Source organism: Taudactylus pleione, unplaced genomic scaffold (genome assembly GCF_031769625.1).
Source record: "Taudactylus pleione unplaced genomic scaffold, aTauple2 ptg000211l, whole genome shotgun sequence".
NCBI classification, from domain to species: Eukaryota; Metazoa; Chordata; class Amphibia; order Anura; family Myobatrachidae; genus Taudactylus; species Taudactylus pleione.
In genome coordinates, this window is record NW_028284613.1 from 1,652,217 (window position 1) to 1,675,721 (window position 23,505).

At 39.1% G+C, this 23,505-nt stretch overlaps 1 protein-coding gene across 1 annotated transcript in view; it reads right to left on the minus strand.

Moving 5' to 3' along the window:
• GRIA3 (glutamate ionotropic receptor AMPA type subunit 3) overlaps nt 1-23,505 on the minus strand; it is a 393,493-nt gene that overhangs the window by 251,600 nt on the left and 118,388 nt on the right. Inside the window, exon 3 of the mRNA XM_088478220.1 lies at nt 7,257-7,496. Within this exon, the coding sequence (XP_088334346.1) occupies nt 7,257-7,496 (240 nt within the window). The remainder of the gene's footprint in view (nt 1-7,256; nt 7,497-23,505) is intronic.

Sequence of the window (23,505 nt, forward strand, 5' to 3'; positions counted from 1 at the left end):
AACTATACTGTCGAGCTCGGACATGGCTGTGCAACTGCAAATGAGCAGCAATTGGGTCACACATGTGTACAGGGAATGCGAATCACAATGGCTCCAGTTCACTGGGGCGGGACCAGAAGATCCACCTGTGGCCAGATTTTGCCCATTGAGAAGTGAGCTAATGCCATCTTCAGATGGCACTACTAGTGGAGACAATCTCTAAAAAAAGCTAAGCTTGATTAAACTTGTTAAATAGTACTATAACAACATCCCCATAGAAAACCAGGTGGACAGTTGTTCTGAATTCAGGAGATAACTTTGACATCTCCTGTGTTATATTCTTTTAAATAGAGGTGATACTTAATTTTGCCTTAAACATGCAGAAACAAGCATTTGTGCAAGTTTTAAGGACATAATCCATTTAAAAAATATGCACCTTAAGCTTGAACAGACTCAAACATATTCTAACTGGCTCAAACATTGTTCATCCATTCTAATTGTTTAGAAAGTACTAGGATGTATTGCTAATTTTGGATTCAACAAGAGAATCACTTTGATATTTTTTAGCATCTCTAACTGGGATAATGGGAGAAGACTTACCCTTGGACAAGAGGAAAATTAAATTCTATGCCCATTACCTTGTAGTTGCTGGTAAAAGTATATTATAAGACAGGAAAGTCAACTGCAAAACTTAAAAAACATAAATCTATTTTTTAAATTTTCTTTTCAATATTTTAACCTTTTATTTTGACATTTTTAATAGGTATATCATTTATATTATATATGTTATGTATGTGTACTTGCAGTATTTAAGAAGGTCAAAGTAAAGTCACATACTGTAGCATAATTGCAACAATATAATGTAATTACACAATGCAATAACTATTTTTACAAGAGCAGATCTATTGTGCATCCAGCACACTCATGATATTTAAAATTAATATTAAACTGCATTGAACAGAATCACTAAGGGTAGATTGCATTACTTCTGTAAGAATAGATTCCTATACTTGTAGAAGAATATAGTTCTATACTTGACAAAATATTTTAATGTCACAATGGATGACCTTGTTTTCTGTTGCAAAAATAATGGAATCCCCAGACATAAGACTGGCATGCTTTCAATAGTTATATAAAAATACAGTTACAAGTAAATGACTGAGATCTTTGTGCTCCAAGTAAAACCATCTGTCATTTTGGAGCTCAACATATTGAGTGACATCCTTTTACCTTAGAGCTATGGACCACTATTTACTAATCAATATTCCCTAGTGTTAAAATGCCACATTGCAATATAGAGGTAAATTTACATAGCTGTCTGGTCGAGATTGCAATCACGGTGTGTTTGACCATTTTTTAGAACTCGGAAATTTACTAAAGACAAACTCGTGTGAGAAATCATGAAACTCTTTAAAATACAGGTGAAAACACAAATAGAAATAAATACACCATAGGACAAACTCACAGGTACTTTTCATAGCCAGGAATACAACTCGAGAATTTAACAAGAATTGTGATTATAATCATGGGTGTAATTTTAGAAACCTCGGTCCTAAATAGAAGTTTAAAATAGACTACCTCCTGAGCTGCATGTTTGGCAGAAACATATCAGTGTGATTTGTGTATGTTTCTGCTGTAATTAGCCCTAAAAAGGGTTAAATTAAGAAAAAAAATTATGTGGGGTACCACAACAAAGCATAACTGCCCCAGGCTCAGTGAGCCATTCCTGGTTTTAAAAACACAGGGAAAAACTGGAATGGGGGTCCCGATATTTTTAATACCAGTACCGGACTCAAACTAGTCGGGGTGTAATGGCACAGCCAGGGGACCCATTCACCAGGTCACCCTGGCCAAAGCATTAACACCCCAAGCTAGTCAGCCCAAACCAGGGATCTGAGGGGAGCTGGGAACCCCCCAACAAAGCCCCCCCCTCTCTTGAGCACCCAATGCCTAGGTTGAAGCCTTGGGCTCTTCCCTGCACCCCTGCCTGGTGGGTGCAGGAGTAATAGTGGGAATAATAGATGTCTACTATTGTTTTTTACGGTGGGACTACAAGTGCCAGTGTGCCTGCCCTTTGGCACTTGTGGAACTACAAGTGCCAGCATGCAGCCAGCACCCATAACCCCACTATAAAAAAATTGTAAAAATACCACAGTACACACACATTGTAGATAGTAAAATTTAATTACACACTTAACACAGACAATCAGAGTCCACTCTAAGGAAAGGGCCGCTAATTTGCTGTAAGCCGCATGGCTGTCAATCAACAGCCATGCGTGTGACAGCCAATCAGTGGCTGCTTACTCTAGAGCAGACGCTGATTGGCTGTGACCCTCATCGCTGTTGAATTACAGCCTTGTGGCTCACAGACAATCAGTGGCCGCTTACTCTAGAGCAACCTTTGGTTGGCTGGCAGCCTGGCAAATGATGTTATCCATAAGGGCTCTGTCATTTACCGGTGAAGAGATGTATGTGGAAACACATCAATTTCTTCAGTATCTGAAACATCTGGGCTAAGTCAGGCTTTTATTTTGCCAAGGTCGGGACTCTACTACAAAAGAGGACCAGCATGCACCAGGAGGTAGGTAAGTATTTAAAAAAAATTTTAAGGGAAACTCTGGGATTTTCCCCACGCTGTTTTTTCCCAGTATCCTTCGAACCAGGACTGGCTCACAGAGCCCAGTGCTGGTTCATAAAATATGGGGGAATCCTACACGTTTTGTCCCCCATATTTTTAGATTCAGGATTGGCTCAGGAGCCCGTGGCTGGTTATGCTTTTTTGGGGGGAACCCCACGCCATATTTTTTCTATATTTGAATTTTTTTAAAAACAGTACACACACATGCAGTCTGCATGTATCTCACTGATATGTGCAGGCTGCATGTTCAGGTGTGTTTGGCTATGATCAGATCAGACACAGGGAACTTGGGGAGAATCTTGATGTTATTCACCATTGGGAAACTTGTTTCAGGCAAAACTTGAATCTTTGTAAATTTCAGTTTTTTTTTTACAAATCTCTTCCAAGTCCTGACGAAGCTCAGAATGTTTGTTCTCCAGCAAACTCGGGACAAACATGATTCTTAGTAAATTTACCCCATAGTATGCCCAATGAAATGCTTAAGTTAAACTTAAAATGTAAACTTATGCATGCAAAAATGCATTGATTCTTAATTTCTGTTTCTGTATTTGGAGTAGCATGTATGCAAAAATGCAGACATTAGCATCACTATCATCATCACCATCATCATCATACCTCCTTAAACATGTAAGGAAAAATCAGATGCATCTTTAATGGACATTATTGACTTGTTTCTCCGTATTGCTCCTGTTTTTAACTAATTCCGTTTCTGGCGAGATTTCAGCAAGATTGCTACCGATTGTCTTATAACTGATTGCCGCTTTAAATTTAGTGGCAAACTCGCTGAAATCCCACCATTTGTAGGACCAGAACCTATTACATAAGCCCAATTGAATACACTTATACTGTACTCTTTGTATATTGTGATAGGTTTTCGGAAACAGCTTTTATTGTTTCTAGCTTTAACATAAGGTAAGTGGGGCATGATACAATTTTGACATTTTTCTTGAAATAGGGTCGACCTACACATAGCATAACTATAATATACATAACTTCCAAAATGACCCATTTGGCCTCATGTAACAAAATGCACTCTGAGTGTTATTTAGCTCTGAAAGCAAAGATGCTCCATTTGCAGATGAGCAAAGATATTGTATACAGTATGTGAATGCTTGTGCAGACTAATCATTGCTATTTTGAGTTACATGCATATTAAGATAAATGCAACCTTAAATCAAACATATTGATACATATGGGGCAAATATATTACAATCATCATCAACTCCAAATCTGCACACAATTTGTCCAGTTTGTAACAAATGTATTTAAGATAGATTTAGGCAAATAAGACAGATCTCAAACATGTGCCCTCAATCTTCACCTTCCCCCCTAATGTACTGCACTTGCTTTTTAAATCATCTGATCCACCAATGCAAATGCAAGGGCTATAAGTGTAAGATATATGTGACTCCAAATGCACATGCATGTCGTTCTCATGCGCAGTAACACAATTGTACAACGAGATACATTTTTCTTTAAATTCAACATACAACTCTTAATCGGGCTCGGTTTATGTTTCCTTATTTAGAAATGACAGTAGTTAGGACTGAAATAATAAATTTACAATATGGTTTTCTTTATATTTCAATTCATCATTCCAGCAGAGGTTATAGTATATAAAATACATGGGAAATGATCAAGCAGACTATTTTGCATCAGGTGATTTGGAATATGCTGAAAAGTATAATTATAGTATTTTGGAGTTTTTCGAGAAATGCTTCAGTTTACTAGATGCAAATCATGAAACGTTGAGATGCAACATCTTGTGCCCTCCAGTTCTATCACAGATTACAGAAAAGATTTCTTTTTCAAAGAATAGTCGATTACACATTCTGAATGCATTGATGTTATATCCAACACAAACAAAGGCTAATTACAATTGAGGGACTCTCTCCCACCACTTATACACATGAATCATCTCAGCTGAATCTATCAAGGTGCATTTAGCTTTTTGCACATGGCAAAGAAAATGCATTGAAACCAAGTCAAGAAAAAAATGTGTTGTTGATTCAGTGAGAAACACTTAATATGACTGCATTCATTATGGTCCATTCTTTTTCTAAGAAAACAAACATTTTGTGTCACACGTTTGATTGCAGCATGTTGTTTATGTAAATTATATCTTACAAAGCAGTGGGAGAGTTAGAGCTGAGCATATGAATTGTGGCATAGGAATAAATGGAAAATAGAGTTTTCTATATCAGAATTCACCTTTTAAATAAATAGCTTTATTAACATAAAATAGACCTGTTTGTTACATATTTTATATAGCTTAAACATCTGTAAATCTGGAAAACATACACACACAGATATAGTATATGCACAACATGTTTATCTGGAGAAATAGAATGTATCGGTGTAGGTAGGACAATTTAAAACTGCAATGTTAGTGACGCATGTGCTGGGAAATATTGTCACTGCTGCTCTTGAAACCTTTCTGGTTTGATCATTTAGTTTCATGTATTCATGTACATGGTTTCATGTATGTGCAAAAAAATTAAAGTGTGTATACTCTCAAAGGTCAGATAGGGAAATGGAAGATTTCAGAACATAAGAGATCAAACAAAGGGGCTGGAGCAGAGTAGAATGCATGCTTGTTTACATAGCATATACTGTATGTTGTCATGCTGCATGTTCTCCAGAATATAGTGTACCCAAGTACGGGTGATGCAGAGTCATACGCATTTCAAGCGCATCTGAACTTGCAACTGAAGGGGCATAACTGGGCTATAATGGGCTTTCTCACATAAGCAAAGTTCAGAGAGGGTATATTGATAGAATTGTTGGATAAGCCTGTTTACAGGCTTATCATTTGCACCAAGTATAGGCTTGATGATGGCTATCAAACTAAGATTATGGATAGGGGTGGTCCATTCACAAAGTTGCCACTACTCTGCAGACGGGTGAATATACACCTTTACAGATGTGTCCTTTTTTTACTGTTGCTTTGGTCTCGCCAAATAGCCCCTATCAGTTTGCCAGGTCTGGTGAGACTCGACCGTGCCAAGTGCCTTTAATGCTCAAGATGTGCATCTTGTTTGCATAAATAAAACAACTGGGAGTGGCAAAATTGTGTTGCTAGTATATACTGACCACTGGGGCGTGAGATATTTGTACATCTGTGTGCGACTAAGTCTTCATTTTTGGAAAAAGGGCTCCTACGCGACCAGCTGTGGCTTTACACTATGCCAAGTTTTGTTGTGCTTCATCTGCTACTTTGCACCTGTGTTAAACCATTTCCTGTGTGGTTAAAGTCGCAGCCTAGCTTATATGGAACACTGAGAGCAGCTTTTTCTGCATCTGCAATGTGACTACAGTGCAAAATATGGTATGCTACTTCACTTGGAGCATCTCATTCACACTGGCCAGCCTGTGCACACTTTGCGAGAGCAATTACGGCCACCTTGCATGCATCTCAGGCTTAGTGACATATTGTGAGGGCAGAGCTTAGTGACATTGGGGCAAAGCTAAGCTCTATGCCTCTGCATTGGAGAAAAAAAAACATTGCTTACAGGCAGCCATCCATGTCAGCAATGCATCAGCTCTCTGGATGGCCGTACAGTCTGAAGGATACATGCCTGCAAGCCAAATGCACCTGCAATGGGATAGTGCATCGGTATTGCCACCAGAGCCCTCAGCGAGAGCAACACTCACTCACCCTTTTCATGGCCCTGATCAGGCACATAGTAAGTAAAACAATGCCTGTAAAGTTCTTCATAGAATGTAATCAGATCTCCGTCAGCTGTTAAACGCTCATGTGACAGATGTAGGAATAATAAAATAGACTCCTGTGAAGGCCGTTTCTAGCCCTAACTGCTGCTTGTACCTTTTTAACAGCTTTTAGAGAAGGGAATTCTTCTCTGCGTGACACTTACTAGGCAAAACTCATTAATTTCAATAGGACAGCATTAAGTGCTCAGGGAAAAAAGCAGCATAAAAAGCGTCCATGTGACACCACCATTCAGATCATTCATCTGTATAGTAAATGCATCATTTGCACTCAATGATATATAGAACACATTTATATCATATCATGGGCATCCAGCTTGTGATGGATGCAGCTAACTGGCCAAGAGGCCAGAGGTGAAACAAAAGATGGCCCTCGGTGTGGGTGTGATAGCTAAATGGACCATTAGTTTTTGGGTACCTATAAAATGTCATATTACTTAAGTGCTAGACTAAAAAATAAATTTGTGTTATTATCTGGCAGTTCACCTTTGTAATCTGTGATGCAAATGAATTATTGCTGAATGATAACTGCATCAACATGCTGCTCAATAATTGCTTTTACTTTCCCTATAATGGCAAACCTCTATGGTCCCAACCTAGGCCATATGTATCAATAAGTAACTGCATCTGACCAGTAATTACAAATTATAACTGCTTTACAGAAAAATGACAAAACAAGGGACATCATGGCACTCCTTGCATTTCTGCTACCCTTGTTTTAGGAATATATGACCTTTGCAAAAAATCCAGGTCTATACACATAAAAGAGTTGGAGAATGCCCATTGCAAAGTGTGCATAAAAATCAATAAGAATAATATTATCCTGTTTGGTGCTATATAGATCATGATGGCTGTGCTAGAAATGTAACATTTCAGAAATCATAGTAAGAATATTTAAATGGTTCCTTACCTCTTTCAGTATCATATAGGTAAACAAATTTTTGCCAGTCATAATCACTGAGCAGAGTTAGAATGGGTCCTTTAAGTGCTGGTCGCATCTGAATGACAAACTGTACATCTGCGTCTGTTGGGAAGCTTGGCGTGATAAATGAGGTGTGAAGGGCACCACAAAATGATGTGAGTGTGTTCATGGACATTTGATCGTAGAATCCAAAGATGGCATAGACACCCCGGGAAAACTGTGAACAAACTGCAAGAAAAGGACATGGTAAATGACAGAAAGATTAAAAAAAACACATCCTTTTGGTACAGTCTCCCATATCCAAATATTCCGAAATACAGAATATTCCGAAATACAGAATTTTTTTATCATGACTGAGATAGTGACACCTTTGCTTTTTGATAGTTCAATATACACAAACTTTGTTTAAGACACAAAAATATTACAAATATTGTATAAAATTACCTTCAAGCTGTGTGTAAGGTGTATATGAAACATAAATGAATTTCATGTATGTACACAAACTTTGTTTAAGGTACAAAATTATTGAAAATATTGTATAAAATTACCTGCAGGCTGTGTTTATAAGGTGTATAAAACACATAAATGCATTTTGATGTTTAGATTTGGGTCCCTTTCTAAAGATATCTAATTATGGTATGCAAATGATCCAAAATACGGAATATTCTGATATCCAAAATACCTCTAGTCCCAAGCATTTTGGATCAACCTGCAACATGAGTCAATTGAAGTAATTGAAATTACTCAGTTACTACCTGATGATATACAGTAACTCTTGGTGAATAAATATTGTGATAACTCTTGGTGATTTAAGCTTTGCTTGGTACCTTTTTATGCTTAAATTAGCTCTTATCAAGTTTTGCTGGAAGGATTCAAAATGAATAACAACATTTTAATGATCTATTTTCAATTTACTCTTGCTTTTTAACCTACAATACCCTAGCACGTTTTACTTCCAATATATTTATAAATTATGACATTTATTTCATATTTCCTTTATTATCATATACATTTGAATATTCCAAAGTTCCAAATCTAGCTCACTATGCAGGTTTTGGTGACCTCTATAATGTATGTTTAGAAATGTTAATGCAGTCCCTTATTTATATTGTTGTAGACCTCAGAACAGAAGGAAGAAGCAGGGGCGTCTTAAGAGAGGAGGGGGCCCGTTTGCACTCCCCGTGCGGGGCCCTCTCCTCTCTCCCCGGTGGCCGGCAGCTGACTGACGTGGCTGGCCAGCCACCAGACCATTAGTAGACTTCGGGCACTATAGTGTGCCCAGAGTCTACTGCGCATGCGCAGAACACCGGAAAAATGGCAGCAGCTGACACCCAACGCAGGACCACGGACAGGTGAGTTTAAAATAATATGGGTGCAGGGTGTGTGGTGCGGGGCCCCCCTGGACCTGGTGGCCTTTGTGCCCCGCACACACTGCACCCATTATAGATACGCCACTGGGAAGAAGCATTCATTGCCACACAACTGAAATGTAAGTGCATACAAACGATATATTATAAACTGTCTCCAGGTTTAATTGTAAAACAATGTATAATGTCTCTATAACACTATTCTATTGGTATCCGTTGCTATGATATTGTTATAACTATGGACTGTATTTGATTTATATTTTACTCAGACACATTTGTACAGTATATGAGTGGATAAAATATGAACAATCTGCAGTATCTTGTCAGATACCAGCATGAGCCACAAAAACTCTGACAAAGGTTGACAATTCCATCTCTAATTCACACATGTAGCTGAACACAAACTGTGCACAAACACTTTTAGATGCAGGTGGAAGGTTGATTCAGCAAAATCTGGCAACGTTTATCCTTGTATTGTATGAACTTTTTATTTGTTCCTAATGTTCTTGGATTAGCTATGGGGAACATGTTTTATGTAAACTACTGAAAGTACAGATTTCCTGTGTTTGCATGTGCTGTCAAACATACAGTATGTCCAAAAGGTTACAGATCTATTTCTGAAAACAGGAGAGTATCTCTAGTGCTGAGAAGGGCACTTTATAGATCAAAACTTCATTGTGACACTTCTGCTACTGTATGTAAAACTAGTACCTTACTCTCCATAAATGGGAGCATAGCAATATAGGACTGTTAAAGGTAGTGTCAGCACTTAATATATAACAGGTCAAACACCCTCTTACCTAAACATGCTAATAAGGGATGATCCAACATAAAAATTGATAAACAATAATCAAATGATTTATTAGTTAGATTAATGGCATAATATAACAGCTCACTATTGTCATGGATAAACAAAATTTAAAAATAACAAAATTGTTTTCACTATTGTACACAACAATGGTTAAAGTAATAATTAAAAAATGTAAATGTAAAAATACAGTATCACAAATTAAAAATCAGGATTAAAAAAAAAGCATAAAAGGAAATTCTCACTTAAAATTGCAATGCATTTCACAGCACCTGGCTGCTTCCTCCTTCAGCACTGGCACCTGATAGGAGGAGGAAGTGTGATCGTGCCCCTCCGCCCCGTCTCTGCCCCTGGCTGAGGGGCACAACAGCGCCACCCTTGTGGAGCGCGCAGCCTTGCGAGGTACTGTTTTTTTTTTTGTAAGGAGTCATGGACATGCCTTCTTACATTAAGCCATGTCTCTTTGTCATTATCTGGGCACAGCCAGGCTCTCTACAGCCCTGGATGGGACAGGGAAGGGAAATTCTGACACAGACTGAGTATAATAAAGCATGCTTGCCTAATTATGCCTAATTGTGAATAGATACAGACTTGGTTCAGACCAATACAGAGACACATGTACAGATTGCTAGCACTGACTAATCAGTTTTCATTGCCTTTTTTCATTGTGCATGCAAATATTTGTTTTTTATGTACATATTTTAACATTTTCTTTTTCAGACACAAGATGGAGAGTTATATATTCTGTATTAAAGATTTTTTTTTTTATTGAATACTGCAAATGTGTATTGGTTAAAAACCTGGGTTTAAGTGAATGTGACGCATGCCTGACATAAACCGGATACATAGGCAATCGGTGCAATGCACATGTCTTAGCAGATCAGTGTAACTGCTTTACTTTTCTGTGTAGCTGTTTTGTGTAAATTACGTTCTATATGCATCCAATTCAGCATCAGGCCCTCTGTGAGTTTGGAAACTAACTATAAAAACAACAGGATTGGGCAAAATTTGCCTTGCACTCTGCAATGTGTTCCCATCTCTCTTGCTTTAGTAGAGAAGCTATTTTGCACTCCTGAAACTCTCTAGCTACGTGATTCTATTGCTAATAACTACAAAAATAATGGTTATAATACCCATGGCATTACCATTGAAGCAATGCAGTTATAAAAGTCTGGGTTTAGGTTTGCAATAAGAATAGTTTTATGCCTTTCGGCTAGTGAATTTCTCAATAAATATCAAAATATTTAAGTTACAAGAAGATATCGAAAATGGAGATGTCAGGAGAAATTATACCTGACTAAGTAACAACAAATATGTCTGTTATAGCTATAAGTAAGCTTATATGTGAAACATTAATAAAATAAACCTTTTTCTTGTTTTTTTTTGTCATATGTTTTTGTTGGGTATAATTTCACTTCATTTGGGAAGTTCTATGTACTGTACAGTATAAACAATGCTAACGTACTGTATATTTTCCCAGAAACCATGGTCATATTCATTAGGTTACCCTATAATACAGGCTAACAGCACATATCTTTAATCCTGCTAAAATGGACCTTTTGCAAAAGCAGAAAAATGATTTGTCTATAGGTATACCTTACATATATATACCAAGATTGTTACATTTCTCTTTATGTTGCTTGCCAGGACAAACTACAATTTGGAGTTATTCCTAGTCCTTAAATTCAATGTTGTCACATCTGACCAGGTAAAAGTTTGTTTACTAAGTTTTCTTTTTCCTGAGTACAGATTAAAGAGGATTAAATGGAGTTCTTGGCATGTTTGTTGCAGCAACAAGAACAAATTGTACACACACACCATATAGACATGTGCAGCGGATGGTTGAGGATTGAGATGTAATTGGACAGCTAATAAATCTCTCTGTGCTTTGGCTCAAGGTCATTCAAGGTCATCTAAGCAATTTAAAACAAACACGGTCTCATCAATAATGTCTCTGATATGTTCTCTCATGCTTTTGCCCCTTAAAACAATAATTGTTAAACATTTTGCTTCTATGATTAAGAGAAGAAATGGCAAAATAAAATCCTATTAACACAATCTAATGATGTGTGCTATAGAGACATGTAAGCACACAATATAATTTGCTTGGTGACGCTGGGATGATGATTGAAGTGAATATATCAATGTTAATTTACTAAACCAATAAAAAGGTTGTTTGTATAAATATCCTTGTGTACAGTTATGATCTACAATAATTACTTTTCTAACTTAAAATATAGTACATTTTGTGCACCTTAAACCATTAAATATTAAACAGGAATATTTTATAGAATATATAATTTACCATATTGTTAAATTGTATTAAGTCACTAATGATTTGTGATCATAACAAGAAGTACAGTTGCAGGCAGAATATTCTAGGACAGTGGTTCTCAACTCCAGTCCTCAAGTACCCCCGTCAGGTCATGTTTTTAGGATTTCTATCTGTGTAGACAGGTGGGATTATTTCTGACACAACAAAATAGTCTAAAGCTGGCCACACACTAGACCAACTTACATCCAACCATCCAACTGGTTGATTGGTTGGAATAAAAATCTGGTAAGGGATGAAAGCAAATGACAATCAGAACTTTGCTCCTAAATGCCGGAAAATAGACAAAAACTGTTGTTTGAACAAATTGTTTAGATCAAACATTTAACAAATCTTGTCTGAACGACCATTTTCATCTGTTTTCTGGCATTTAGGAACAAATTGCTGATCATCATTTACTCCCATACATTACCAGATTTTCATTCCAACCAGACAACTAGTTGGATTGTTGGATGAAAGTTGGTCTAGTGTGTGGCCAGCTTAACTCTAACTCTAACCTGTGCATGATTAAAGAAATCCAGAAAACATGACCTGTTGGAGGTACTGTACTTGAGGTGAGGACTAGAGTTGAGAACTTCTTTTAGGACATCTAGTCTATCACATCTACAGTAAAGGGATGCTATTACATGTATAATTTGAAATGTTTGAAATTCAGTTTTTTTGGATGCCATGCATAAAAGCCAAATAAAATAAAAAATGTATATATATATCCTTATTTCGACCAACAACCCAAGCAATCTCCTTATTAAATGGTTTAGCAGAGATCCTCATAGTAAGTGCAGGAAGAAACACTTAGGGGTCATACTTTAACAGCTGCAATATATTAACAGTTTTATGTTCTAGAATTTGACTCTTTCAGGATAACTGGTTTCCAGATACTGTAAGTGATTGTATAGTATACCTATATGTATATATTTCATGATGAGTTGTAACAGAGTTCATAAGCTTTGTAATGAAAACTAAAGATATGCTCTGACAGCTTTCTAATTATAAGTGGCTGCTCATGACTCATTACTCATCCCCTCCTTCACCATCATTATTATCCTAGTACAATATCTTAAGTGACCATTTATGTGGTGATATCACCTGCAATAATATGCAACAGATCAATACTGTATGTGTGTATGTAACCTCAATGTAATTGCAATGTCTAATAATAATATGAGCAAAATCAAAGGGATGATTATTGGGCATACCCTTAATTGTGAATGAAAAATTACTGCTTTTTCAAAATTGTTCTTCACACTTTTCACTACATTACACATTTGGGTACATAGTTTTGCAGTTTTCTCAGCAGAATTTGCTTCACTAATAATCCTGTCTGTTTCAACTTAATATAATGTAAGCTATTCTACTTTTTAGAGTAGACTACACATACACTAACAAAATCCTATTATTTCCTATAAAAATAAATGTATTTTATGCTATGGAAACTAATGTTGATTAGGTGGGCACATAGGACATAGGCTGGGTACACACGTAAAGATTTTCTGTCCAACCATCCAACTGGTTGATTAGTTGGAATGAAAATCTGGTAACGTATGGAAGTAAATGATGATCAGCAATTTGCTCCTAAATGCCAGAAAACAGATGAAAATGGTCGTCACACAAGTTTGTTAAATGTTTGATCTAAACTATTTGTTCAAACAACAGTATTTGTCCATTTTCCTGCATTTGGGAGCAAATTGCTGATTGTCATTTGCTTTCATACCTTACCAGATTTTCATTCCAACCAATCATCTAGTTGGATGGTTGGACAGAAAATCTTTACCTGTGTATGCAGCTTTAGTGTTAAGTTACAGATGTGTCATCATACACCTAGGGCTATATTTACTAAAGTGCAATTTTTTAGAAGTGGAGATTAGCTAGCTATTATCTCTTAGAAGGCACTAGATAAATGATAAGTAGAATCTGATTGGTTGCTATGGGCAACATCTCCATTTCTAAAAACCCGCACTTTAGTAAATATACCCCCTAGTGTCTTTACTTCATGAGGCACTAGATGTTTGGCACAACTGAAATGGTCCGACACAGGTAGTGTAGTTTACTGTTTACTCTAAATATTGTTTCTTAGTCACCTCGTAGCTGCAAATAAAGCTGCTCACCAGAGACCCTAGGTTGCAAACATGGTGGGAGGAATAGCAACGGCTGCTCATATCAGGACTCTTGTTACACAGATACAGTATGTGACTTAGTCGCACATAGATGTAAAGGTTCCATAACCCCAGTGGTCAGTATACTACAGCAATGTGGTTTTTTGCTTCTTATATTTTTTTTGCATAGCGAATAAGATGCAAGTTATGAAAAAAGGATGCTTGCCCCGGCTAAGTTGCAAGGACCCTGTCGCACCAAGAGTGGGTCTAGAGCTCAGGTTTATGAGGACAGATCTGTACATGTCTTGATATTTTAACATGAACACATCTACTAAAATATCTAAATTCAGGAGAATGCTATAACAAATGTGGTATATCTGCATTCTTATGTATAAAATAATTATCCTACTAGAGCTATCCCAATTTAAGGTAAATACTGTTCTGTTGAAATGCCACTAAATGCCTTTTCTTAGCTGGAACTTATTTTTTCATATGCATTAGCATCAAGTCTTTACAATGAATGGGGACTGCTTTTGATCATCTGTCATTGCTGAAGTTTTAAAGGCTGTAATGCTTTCTTGGGTAGAATACAGAGCACGTATGGAACAATAGTTACTAAAAGCTTGAGGCATATACTTCTGTGGCTCTTGAAAACTGAAAATGATGGCTATGAAATGGGCTTGCAGAATACCCCCTCAAGGATTCCAGAACTGACAGAGACTGCAGTATACACATACATACAAAAGTGATTTTTTTCTCACAATATTCTATTTTTGTCTCCCTGGGATATCTATAAAGTCGATCATTCATGGCTAATCAGCCCAGAACAGTGAAACAAATAGGACTCCATGGTCCCAACTCCTTTCCAGAATAACTCTTATTTATTAAAGTGTACTTTTAATTATAGCATATTTATGATATTGAAAGACCTAAAGAATAATTTTTATAAAAATCCCATAAGTACAATATCCATATCCATATGGGAGAATGTTTAATTTAAGCTCCCAAATGGAGCTTCTTAAATATTTGTGGTTCTCAAATAGATAACTTTGGCTATGAATGGTATTGTGCTGGCAAATATCAAATAATATCCATTATTTTCAGCTGTTCTTTTTGTTTCATCAGTTTCACCATTCTCCTGCTCATATCAGAGCCCTTATTTCCCCATGTCAACTCGAGTCCAGTTGGATGGAATAGCAAAAGGAATAGGTCAAATTTAAGGCAAATGTTTGTGCATAGCTTGGACAGAGGTAATTAAAGCTTTAACAAGCACATATCACCTGCAGAGAGTGGAGATGAGCAGTATTTATTAGGATGTTTATTAATTCACGTGTGAGTGATCTGAATACTGGATTCGAACTTTACATACAGCACCTTTTTCACCAAAGTCAGTGACTAGCTGAAAAGTGGAAGAAAATAATAGTTTAATTTGTGTGTTTCAAGTTAACTCAGTAGAGCACATAATGATCAGCAATCTATGGAAAATGTAAACCTTCACCTTCAGGGCTGTAACTAGGGAAGTGTGACAGATGCCACCTCATAGAGCACAGGGCTCTGTGGGTGGTGTCTGTTGCTGCCCCACTGCCCTTGCTTCAGGCTAGCAGGGTCCCTGGAAAGGCATCCTCCAGCCAGTATTGCTGCTGCAGTGCCACCAGTGGCATTGTTTGGAAGTTTCAGGCAATTACTCTGCAGTCTGTGAAGCCACTTGGAGCATCCATAGGATGCTCTGGGAAGTGCTGTGATTAATGGTGCCAGTGCCCCCACCTTCGCTGCATGACATCATGAATTTACGGGTACTCCGGAGCCCAGTTACACCACCGCTCACCATCCTCAAAAGTAAGATATATGTGTCTAACTGAGTCAAGGTACCCGACGGATACCGGTGTTGATACTGAGGAGCGGCGCCCAGCATTTGACCAGGAGTTGGCCGCAGTGGAGAGCAAAGAGCTGTGCATGGCAGGGGACAAATTAAAAATCATGGGTACTCATCTGCACCTGCAGAAATTGCTCCCCAACATTGCTGGATCCATCCTAGATGAAGATACCATATTCTTCATCTGGTCTGGTGACTTGAAGATTCTGTCCAGCTACAGTATGGTGAGCTTGAATCTGCAGACAACAAGCTTGTGTCCATTTGAATTTGGCACTGTCTGTGAGCCAATCACAGCTTGTGGTGAGCAGGCCAACCAGAGCTGGCCAAAACAGGCCATTTAAAACTTGCTGTGTCAAAGCATCGCCACCCTCTTTCAAGCATGGACATGCTAGTTTGGTGATGGGATGGAAAGGGATAAGTAGTAATAAAGATCAGAAGAAGGATGAAACACTGGGTCAGCCGGCTGGATTAAGGCAAAAGATGCATCTGGAGAAAGAAAAGAAGAGACTGCAGAGAGAAGCCAGACACCACAAGCAAAAGGAGAAGACCTACTGTAAATAAAAAAGGGACCACTGGCAAGGATGAGTCAGGGGCAGAAGACCAAAGAAGTGGCAGTGTTGAAGCAATGGGCTAAGTGAAGGACTCTTGATAAAGTGCAGATCATTTTCCTCCACTGAACAGGTGAAGACTGCACCAGTCAAGTTGACAAGGTCCAGCAGCAATGCACTGGCACTGACATTTAGTGGAGCCACAAGCAAAGGAGCAAAAGATCAGGTAAAGCCCCAGTGGGACCAACATAATTTTTGTCTCTTTTTAGACTCTAAAACTGTGACAGAGTTTTCCATTTGGCCCTCTATTGTTCTCCATTAGAATTGTTGTTTATTTGTGTGATAGGCACTAGGCCTACTACACTTGAATGGCAATTAGGCTGGGCCTCTGACTGGAGTTTGGTCCGCATCTCTGACCTGCATTTATGTTGAGCCCTAGGCTCCATTGCCCCTAGCACCAGGACAATATATATTCAACCCTGGAGAAGTATTGAGCCACTGATCGTACCCACATCCATTTTCTTTTTGCAGTAATAAAGTATGCTACTAGTATATTCTGTTTCTCATCAATTGCATTTACAGTACTTGCCTTTATTGTCTGCTACATTTTAGATTTTATACCCACATTATTGTAGTTAGTACCTTTGAGTTTGTAGGATAATGCATTACACCTAGTTAGGTTGTTATTGCATACACTAGAGCCAGTTAGTGTTGTAGACCTTGTGTACTTTTGTTAATTAGCTAGGCTAGATGGTTGATACGGATGTGTCCTCATAACCTATCCATTTTTCACCATACAGTGCTAGATTCCTGTGCTGCATACTTTTTCTTCAATTTTGCTACGTTTCCCTCAACTTTTCTACTCTTTCTTTCATTGTGCCGGTTTTTCTTCAGATTTGCATCTTAGGTCACAAATAGTGTACTAGGTACTTAGGATTAGTCTTTTTGTCAAAAAGGAATTAAAATAAAGCTGCATGGTGCGGGTCACTCCAATCATATCTGTCAGTTTGCTATTTGTGTGTGTAAGTGTCCTTTTTAGATATATGTCCCTGTTTAATGCATGTGGGTACCAGGACAGGCTATGGGATTTTCCAGTAGGCTGGATAAGCTGCCAAGCAGGAGCCACTGTCAACTATCAACTATGTGTAATGGTACATACACACGGAACAATTTGAACAACCATGGATGATAGATTGATAGATTTCCCTCCAACTTCTGTAGTGCAGGGCAAACGATTTTGGTTGTACACACTGATAGGTATCATGATAGATATTTCAGTGAAGCTATCTTTACAGGTAAAACTTTACAAAATCGCCCAAGTTGGCCAGCATGCATGAAAGACCATAGATATCGCTACTGTTCATGCAGGAACGCTCATCGTTGGTCGATCATTCACTGCATAAAAATTTACGATATGAATGATATATTGTTGAACGATATCGTTATCGTTTAGGAAATTCGTCCAGTGTGTATACACACGGAACAACTTGAACAACCATACGTAGATATCGTTGATAGATTTCCCTCCAACTTTCTGTAGTGCAGGGCAAACGATTTTGGTTGTACACACTGATAGATTTCTATGATAGATATTTCAGTGAAGCTATCTTTTTACAGGCAAATCTTTACAAAATCGTCCGAGCTGGCTTGAATGCATGAAAGACCATATATATCGTTATCGTTCATGTGGGAACGCACATCATTGGTCGTTGTCAGGTTGGTGACTGCAAAAAGTGAATGATATGAACGATAATGATATGAACGATAGCGTTCAAAACGCTCATAAAAGTCGTACCGTGTGTATGTACCATAAAGCTGGTCATACACCTGCACGACCAGCAATGTTACGATTCACCTCACGATTCCCCAGAGCTCCCTGCAGTACGATTTGGTGTATTTCTTTACACACGATCTGTCCCATGATCGATCGTGTGCCTCACACGCTCATTTGGAAAATGTAATTGAAATGACATGAATGGACGCACGATGCACCGCATGCACTAAATTTACGGTACGATCTGCACACGATATGATGGACAATATGGGCTGCACATCTGATCATACGATCTGATTTAGGAGCTGCGGGAGCATGCATTGGATGGTATCCTACTGAAAAAATACACGATTTTCACAAGATCAATCATACGATTTCAGACCGTCCAATCGGCCCGAAAACATGCTGGTGTATGGCCAACATAAGAGTGTACATACTTTAGCTGATAAAAATGTGTCTGAGGTGCTTGTGCCTATGATGAGGAATATCTGATTGGCAAATATGTAGCCAGTTGCAGTCACTTCCCTGTTGTAACCATCTTGTGTGTGTCTGCTCCTAAAGGTGCCCATCCACTAGCAGACATGAAACTACTGCACGATTACGACATTGTAATCGTGCAGTCGTTTGTCAGTCTGTGATGTGCATACACTGAACAAGCAGTCATTCAGTGTAGGCACATCAATCATCTGCAAACATGCTGAACCTAATGTTATCGTCAGGTTGTCCAGCATGTTTGCCCGATGATAGATGTCTAAACGACCAGCGTGAGCGCACATCACTGGTCATTTTAGACATTTTTGCAAACGATTTGCAAACAATTTATGGACGATTGAATGAAATTATATAGTTATCATTCAATCGCTCAATTATATTGTCTAGTGGATGGGCACCTTAAGTTATGGAAGGTGCGAGTGGATAGAGCAAGGTGAGTGCCAAACTATCCTGCACCATACCCAACACACCTCTCACACTATGGGGTATATTTACTAAAGAGAGAGTTTTTAGAAATGGAGATGTTACCCATAGCAACCAATCATATTATACTTAAAATGTAACTAGCACCTTCTAGAAGATAATAGCTAGGATCTGAGTGGTTGCTATGGGCAAAATCACCACTTCTAAAAAGTCACACTTTAGTAAATATACCCTTCTTAAATTTTGAGAACTACTGTTTTGTTTGATTAACTCAGTATGTCCAATAGAGATTTAAATGTTTTTAGTAATTACTGATGATATAAGACATATATTCTAGACAATTTCTATCATAAGCAAGTCAAACATAATGATAAACACTATTTAAAATTTTCTTTTAATACTAATGAATGGCAGTTATCTGTTCAGAGCACTCCACAGGGTGCCAATTTGATTTTAATGTACAATTTTAAGGGCAAATAAAACACCTTTGTTTTTAAGGAGGAGATAAAAGAACTAATTATCTTAGCTCTCATCTTGCCATTTACATTTTAAACCTGAAGCATTATTAATATTCTATGGCTTTCATTTAGTGAGGTCCATAAAAAGGTCATTTATGTAAATAAATAACGCTGCGTTTGAGAGCTTTGTTTAGTTATAAATTTGATAAATTAAAGATGGCAATAAGCAATAACAAATGATGTAGTAAAATTAGAGTTCATATGAAAAGGCTTCAGAATTTGTTCTTTAATTGTTCTATAAAAAAACTTAACATACTCATTTTGTTTTCTATAAACCCCCTTAAGATTGATGTTACAAAGTCAGGAGCTAATAATGGTGAATTCTAATTGACATTATGAATGAAGAATTAACTTCACCCTTTGTCTTTGATTTAGTCATACACTGACTGAATATTTGTTGCCAGACATATCATCCCAGTGAAGAGATTTCACAGGGTTTCTATATAATAAGGATCAGAGAATGTGCACATTTCCTCATACTGGGGTCTATGAATAAAGTACAGATGAGTGGTTTGGTTTTGACTCTGTTTTTTTTTGCTAAATTATCGCAAGTTCGGATTTATCTTATTGGCTATTCAAAACACGCGAGTTGGATAGCCAATAAGATGGCGTTTTTGAGATCCAAACTTAACCGAGTAATACTGAACCACTCATTTCTAGTATAAAGTTCTTTTTCACTAAAATTATGATGAAGCTTCAGTATGATTTCAAATAGCAGGGTGATGTAACAATAACTTAGCAGGAGATTTTGGCACTGTAGGTTAATGGTATCTTCAGATAGGGTTGGGTACGGGATCCCTGTGGTCAAAATAACTACAGCGGCATCCTGACAGTTAGAATCCCAATCCAGTTAGGTAACTGTCCTAACCTTAACCCTTCCCCTGACCCTCCTTTCCTGCAGCCTTACCCTAACTCACCTCTTGCAGCCTAACCATAACCCTTCCACCCCGCAGCCTAACCCTAACCCTACCCCTAGTGCATGACTCTATCCCCTAACCCTAAACCTCCCCTAACTCTAATACTTACCGTTGGGATGCTGGCGGTCGGGATTCTGGTGCTGGGGTTCCATATGATGTCGGGATTCTGAGCACCTGCATCCTGACTGCCAAGATGGTAACTTCAACCCCCTCACATGGCATTAATCACTTTATGCTTAGGGTAGCAGTCTTGCAGGGAAACCGACAGTGTGCTCCTCCCCATGCTCATGCACACTGTCAGAAGTAAAATAAACACAATGCAAAAGACAAATTTGGTAAATCCTCTTCCAGTACATCAGGGGTGGATTGGGATGGAAAACCAGCCTGGGAAATTTCTGAAAGCAGCCCTAATGGGGGCGGGTCTGTAGAGGAGGTGGGGTTTGTGGAGGGACGGGACACTCCTCATTAGACCTGATTGTGAGTTGAAGGCAGTCGCGATCTTCCTTGTGTCTATTGCTGCAGTTGAGTTTGGGACTTTAAGCTAATGCTGCTACAAAGCCCTTCCCTGGTGTACAGCCATGCACCTGAATGTGTGATGATAGAGATGCCCACTTTCAATGTCTACAGATGCAGCCATCATGCTTTGTGTATCTTTAAACTCCACCATCGGTCGGTGAATCTTGCACAAGCCCTTTGCTAGAAAAGTTAAAAACTGTCATACATATCAGCGGCAAACAAGCCTGTTAATAGAAAAAACGTCCAGACGATATCGTAAGCTGGTTCCTGGTTTGAAAACAGAGCCACGGTACTTTCTACTGACTGGCTTGTATGCCCCTGATATGCCAGTTTTTAACTTTTCTGAAGTACGTTTGATGATCCCTAAGTAAAACATTGTACGTTTAACATTCTACACTATCTGTGCCTTGTTTCTTTTTGTCTTTGGAATATACTGTATACTGTAGATATATACATATATGTTAAATATTGCTACAATCTACTAGATCATGACATTTTTACTGCCTTTGGGCCTGCTTCAGAGCTGTACACTAATACATTCGCAGCTGCAAATTTGTAGGCAGCTACTTGCAAAAATATGCAAATGGTGCTGCCGCCTGGATTTGTATTGAGATGTCCACCAGAGGCTTTGCTAATCCCAGGAGCTGCATACAAAGATGCAGCATCGGTCGCACATCAGTCAATGATCAAAGTTCTGAGTAGCTCTATAGTCGCGCAGCATGGCCACTGTATCTAAGACACAGGTGCCAAGTTCATTGTGTATGGAATTGAAGGCTAAAACACACCCCCAAAACAGCTGTGACATGCATGTGTTTTTGGTTCCACTGCCCGTTAGCTCCCCCCAAAAGGGATCTGCCTGTTAATCACATTGCGATTAAGTCCTCACTACAACTATTGTCGCTAACCAATCGCTGTGCATGTGCAGTACGACTGTGATGTATGCCCTGGGTCACTTCTGTATGATGCAGTCAGAACTGCAGTGCCAGCTGCACATTATCTTCAGTGTTGCTGCTGGAACCATGAGGAGTGACTCATGGAGCTAAGCAAAGGCCCATTGGAGGATCTGCTGCTGCTAGGCATGCACAGCAGCTCCCCCTCGTCATTTCACTCATACAATACTACAGAACTAGCGACTGATGGGCTCAGGAACAAAAATATGCTTATGCTTGGTCCCAATTACCCCCACAGTCCCAACCTCCCCTGTGCAAAAGATACTTAGGGCCTGAAATGCACACAAATTCCTTTGTGATTGAGAATTTGTCGCAGCGGATCTGTCACAGAGTGAGGATTTGTATTGAGATGCCCACTGACAGCGTCTCTAAGATGCTGGGGTCTTTACAGCTGTATATTAATTTGCAGTCTGAAACACATCCCCTGTGTTATACTCACCACCACCATTACGTGGTCAGACTGGGATGTAGTTATATTGCCAGAGGACGGGATGCCAACCATCTATATACCGACACCGGAATCAGGCAAAATGTTGACGCTGCAATCCCCTTAGGGATTAGAATACCGGCATTGGAATCCCAACAGCCGGCATCCTGATCGTAAGATGGCGGAGCCAGGTAAGTCTTAGCTGTGGAGGGGGAGGGTTAGGTATAGCCACCCCGGGGGGACTTAGGGTTAGGCACCCCCTTGGGGAGGGTTAGGGTCAAGCTGCGGGGAGGGGGGTTAGGGTTAGGCACCATTGGGGGAGATTAGAGCTAGGCACCCCCCAGGGAGGTTAGGGTTAGGCATCACTAAGGGAGGGTTAGGGAGAGAGAGGGGTAGGGATAGAATACTTACAGCCGTCATCAGAATTATGACTGTTCAGGCTGCCACTGTCAGGATTTGAACCAGTAGCTACTGAGCCACCGGTATTTCATATCCATCCCGGTCAGACTAGCTCATGCTGTATGAAACCCTCTAATTTTGCCCTCTTATAGCCTCTTCTCCTAATTATATACATCACTGCCATAGTACACTACCCCTTAGTATGCACAGCACCCTCCATAATACCACTCAGTATATACAATACCCCCAAAATACAACTGAGTATACACAAACCCCCCACATAATACTACTCAGTATACACAGCACACCCATAATCCTACTCAATCTACACAGTGCACTTCACCATAATACCTTTCAGAGCACACAACCTTCCGATTTTACACTCCAGTATACACAGCCCACCCTCCCTTCCACATATTACTCCCCATATTAAATTACAGTTTACACAGCCCCCCTTCCCATCCATTTTACCCCAGTACACACAGCACCCACATATTACAGTCCAGTATACACAGCCTCCCTGATATCACCCCCAGTACACACATCACCCCTATATTACAGTCCAGTATTCCCAGCTCCCCTCCCCCATATTATCCCTGAGTACGCACAGCACCCCCATGGTACCTGGTTTTCTTACTGTAAAAAGCAGCTGCAGGGAGACGAGGAGCAGGAAGAGGAGGGGCCAGCCACTGTGAAGGTGAAGGTGCCGTGGCTGCAGTCAGTGCCAGTGTCATTTGCTTTAGTGTACAGGTGGAAGTGCGGCACAGCTTTCAGCAGATAATCTGCACCGCTCATTGTTC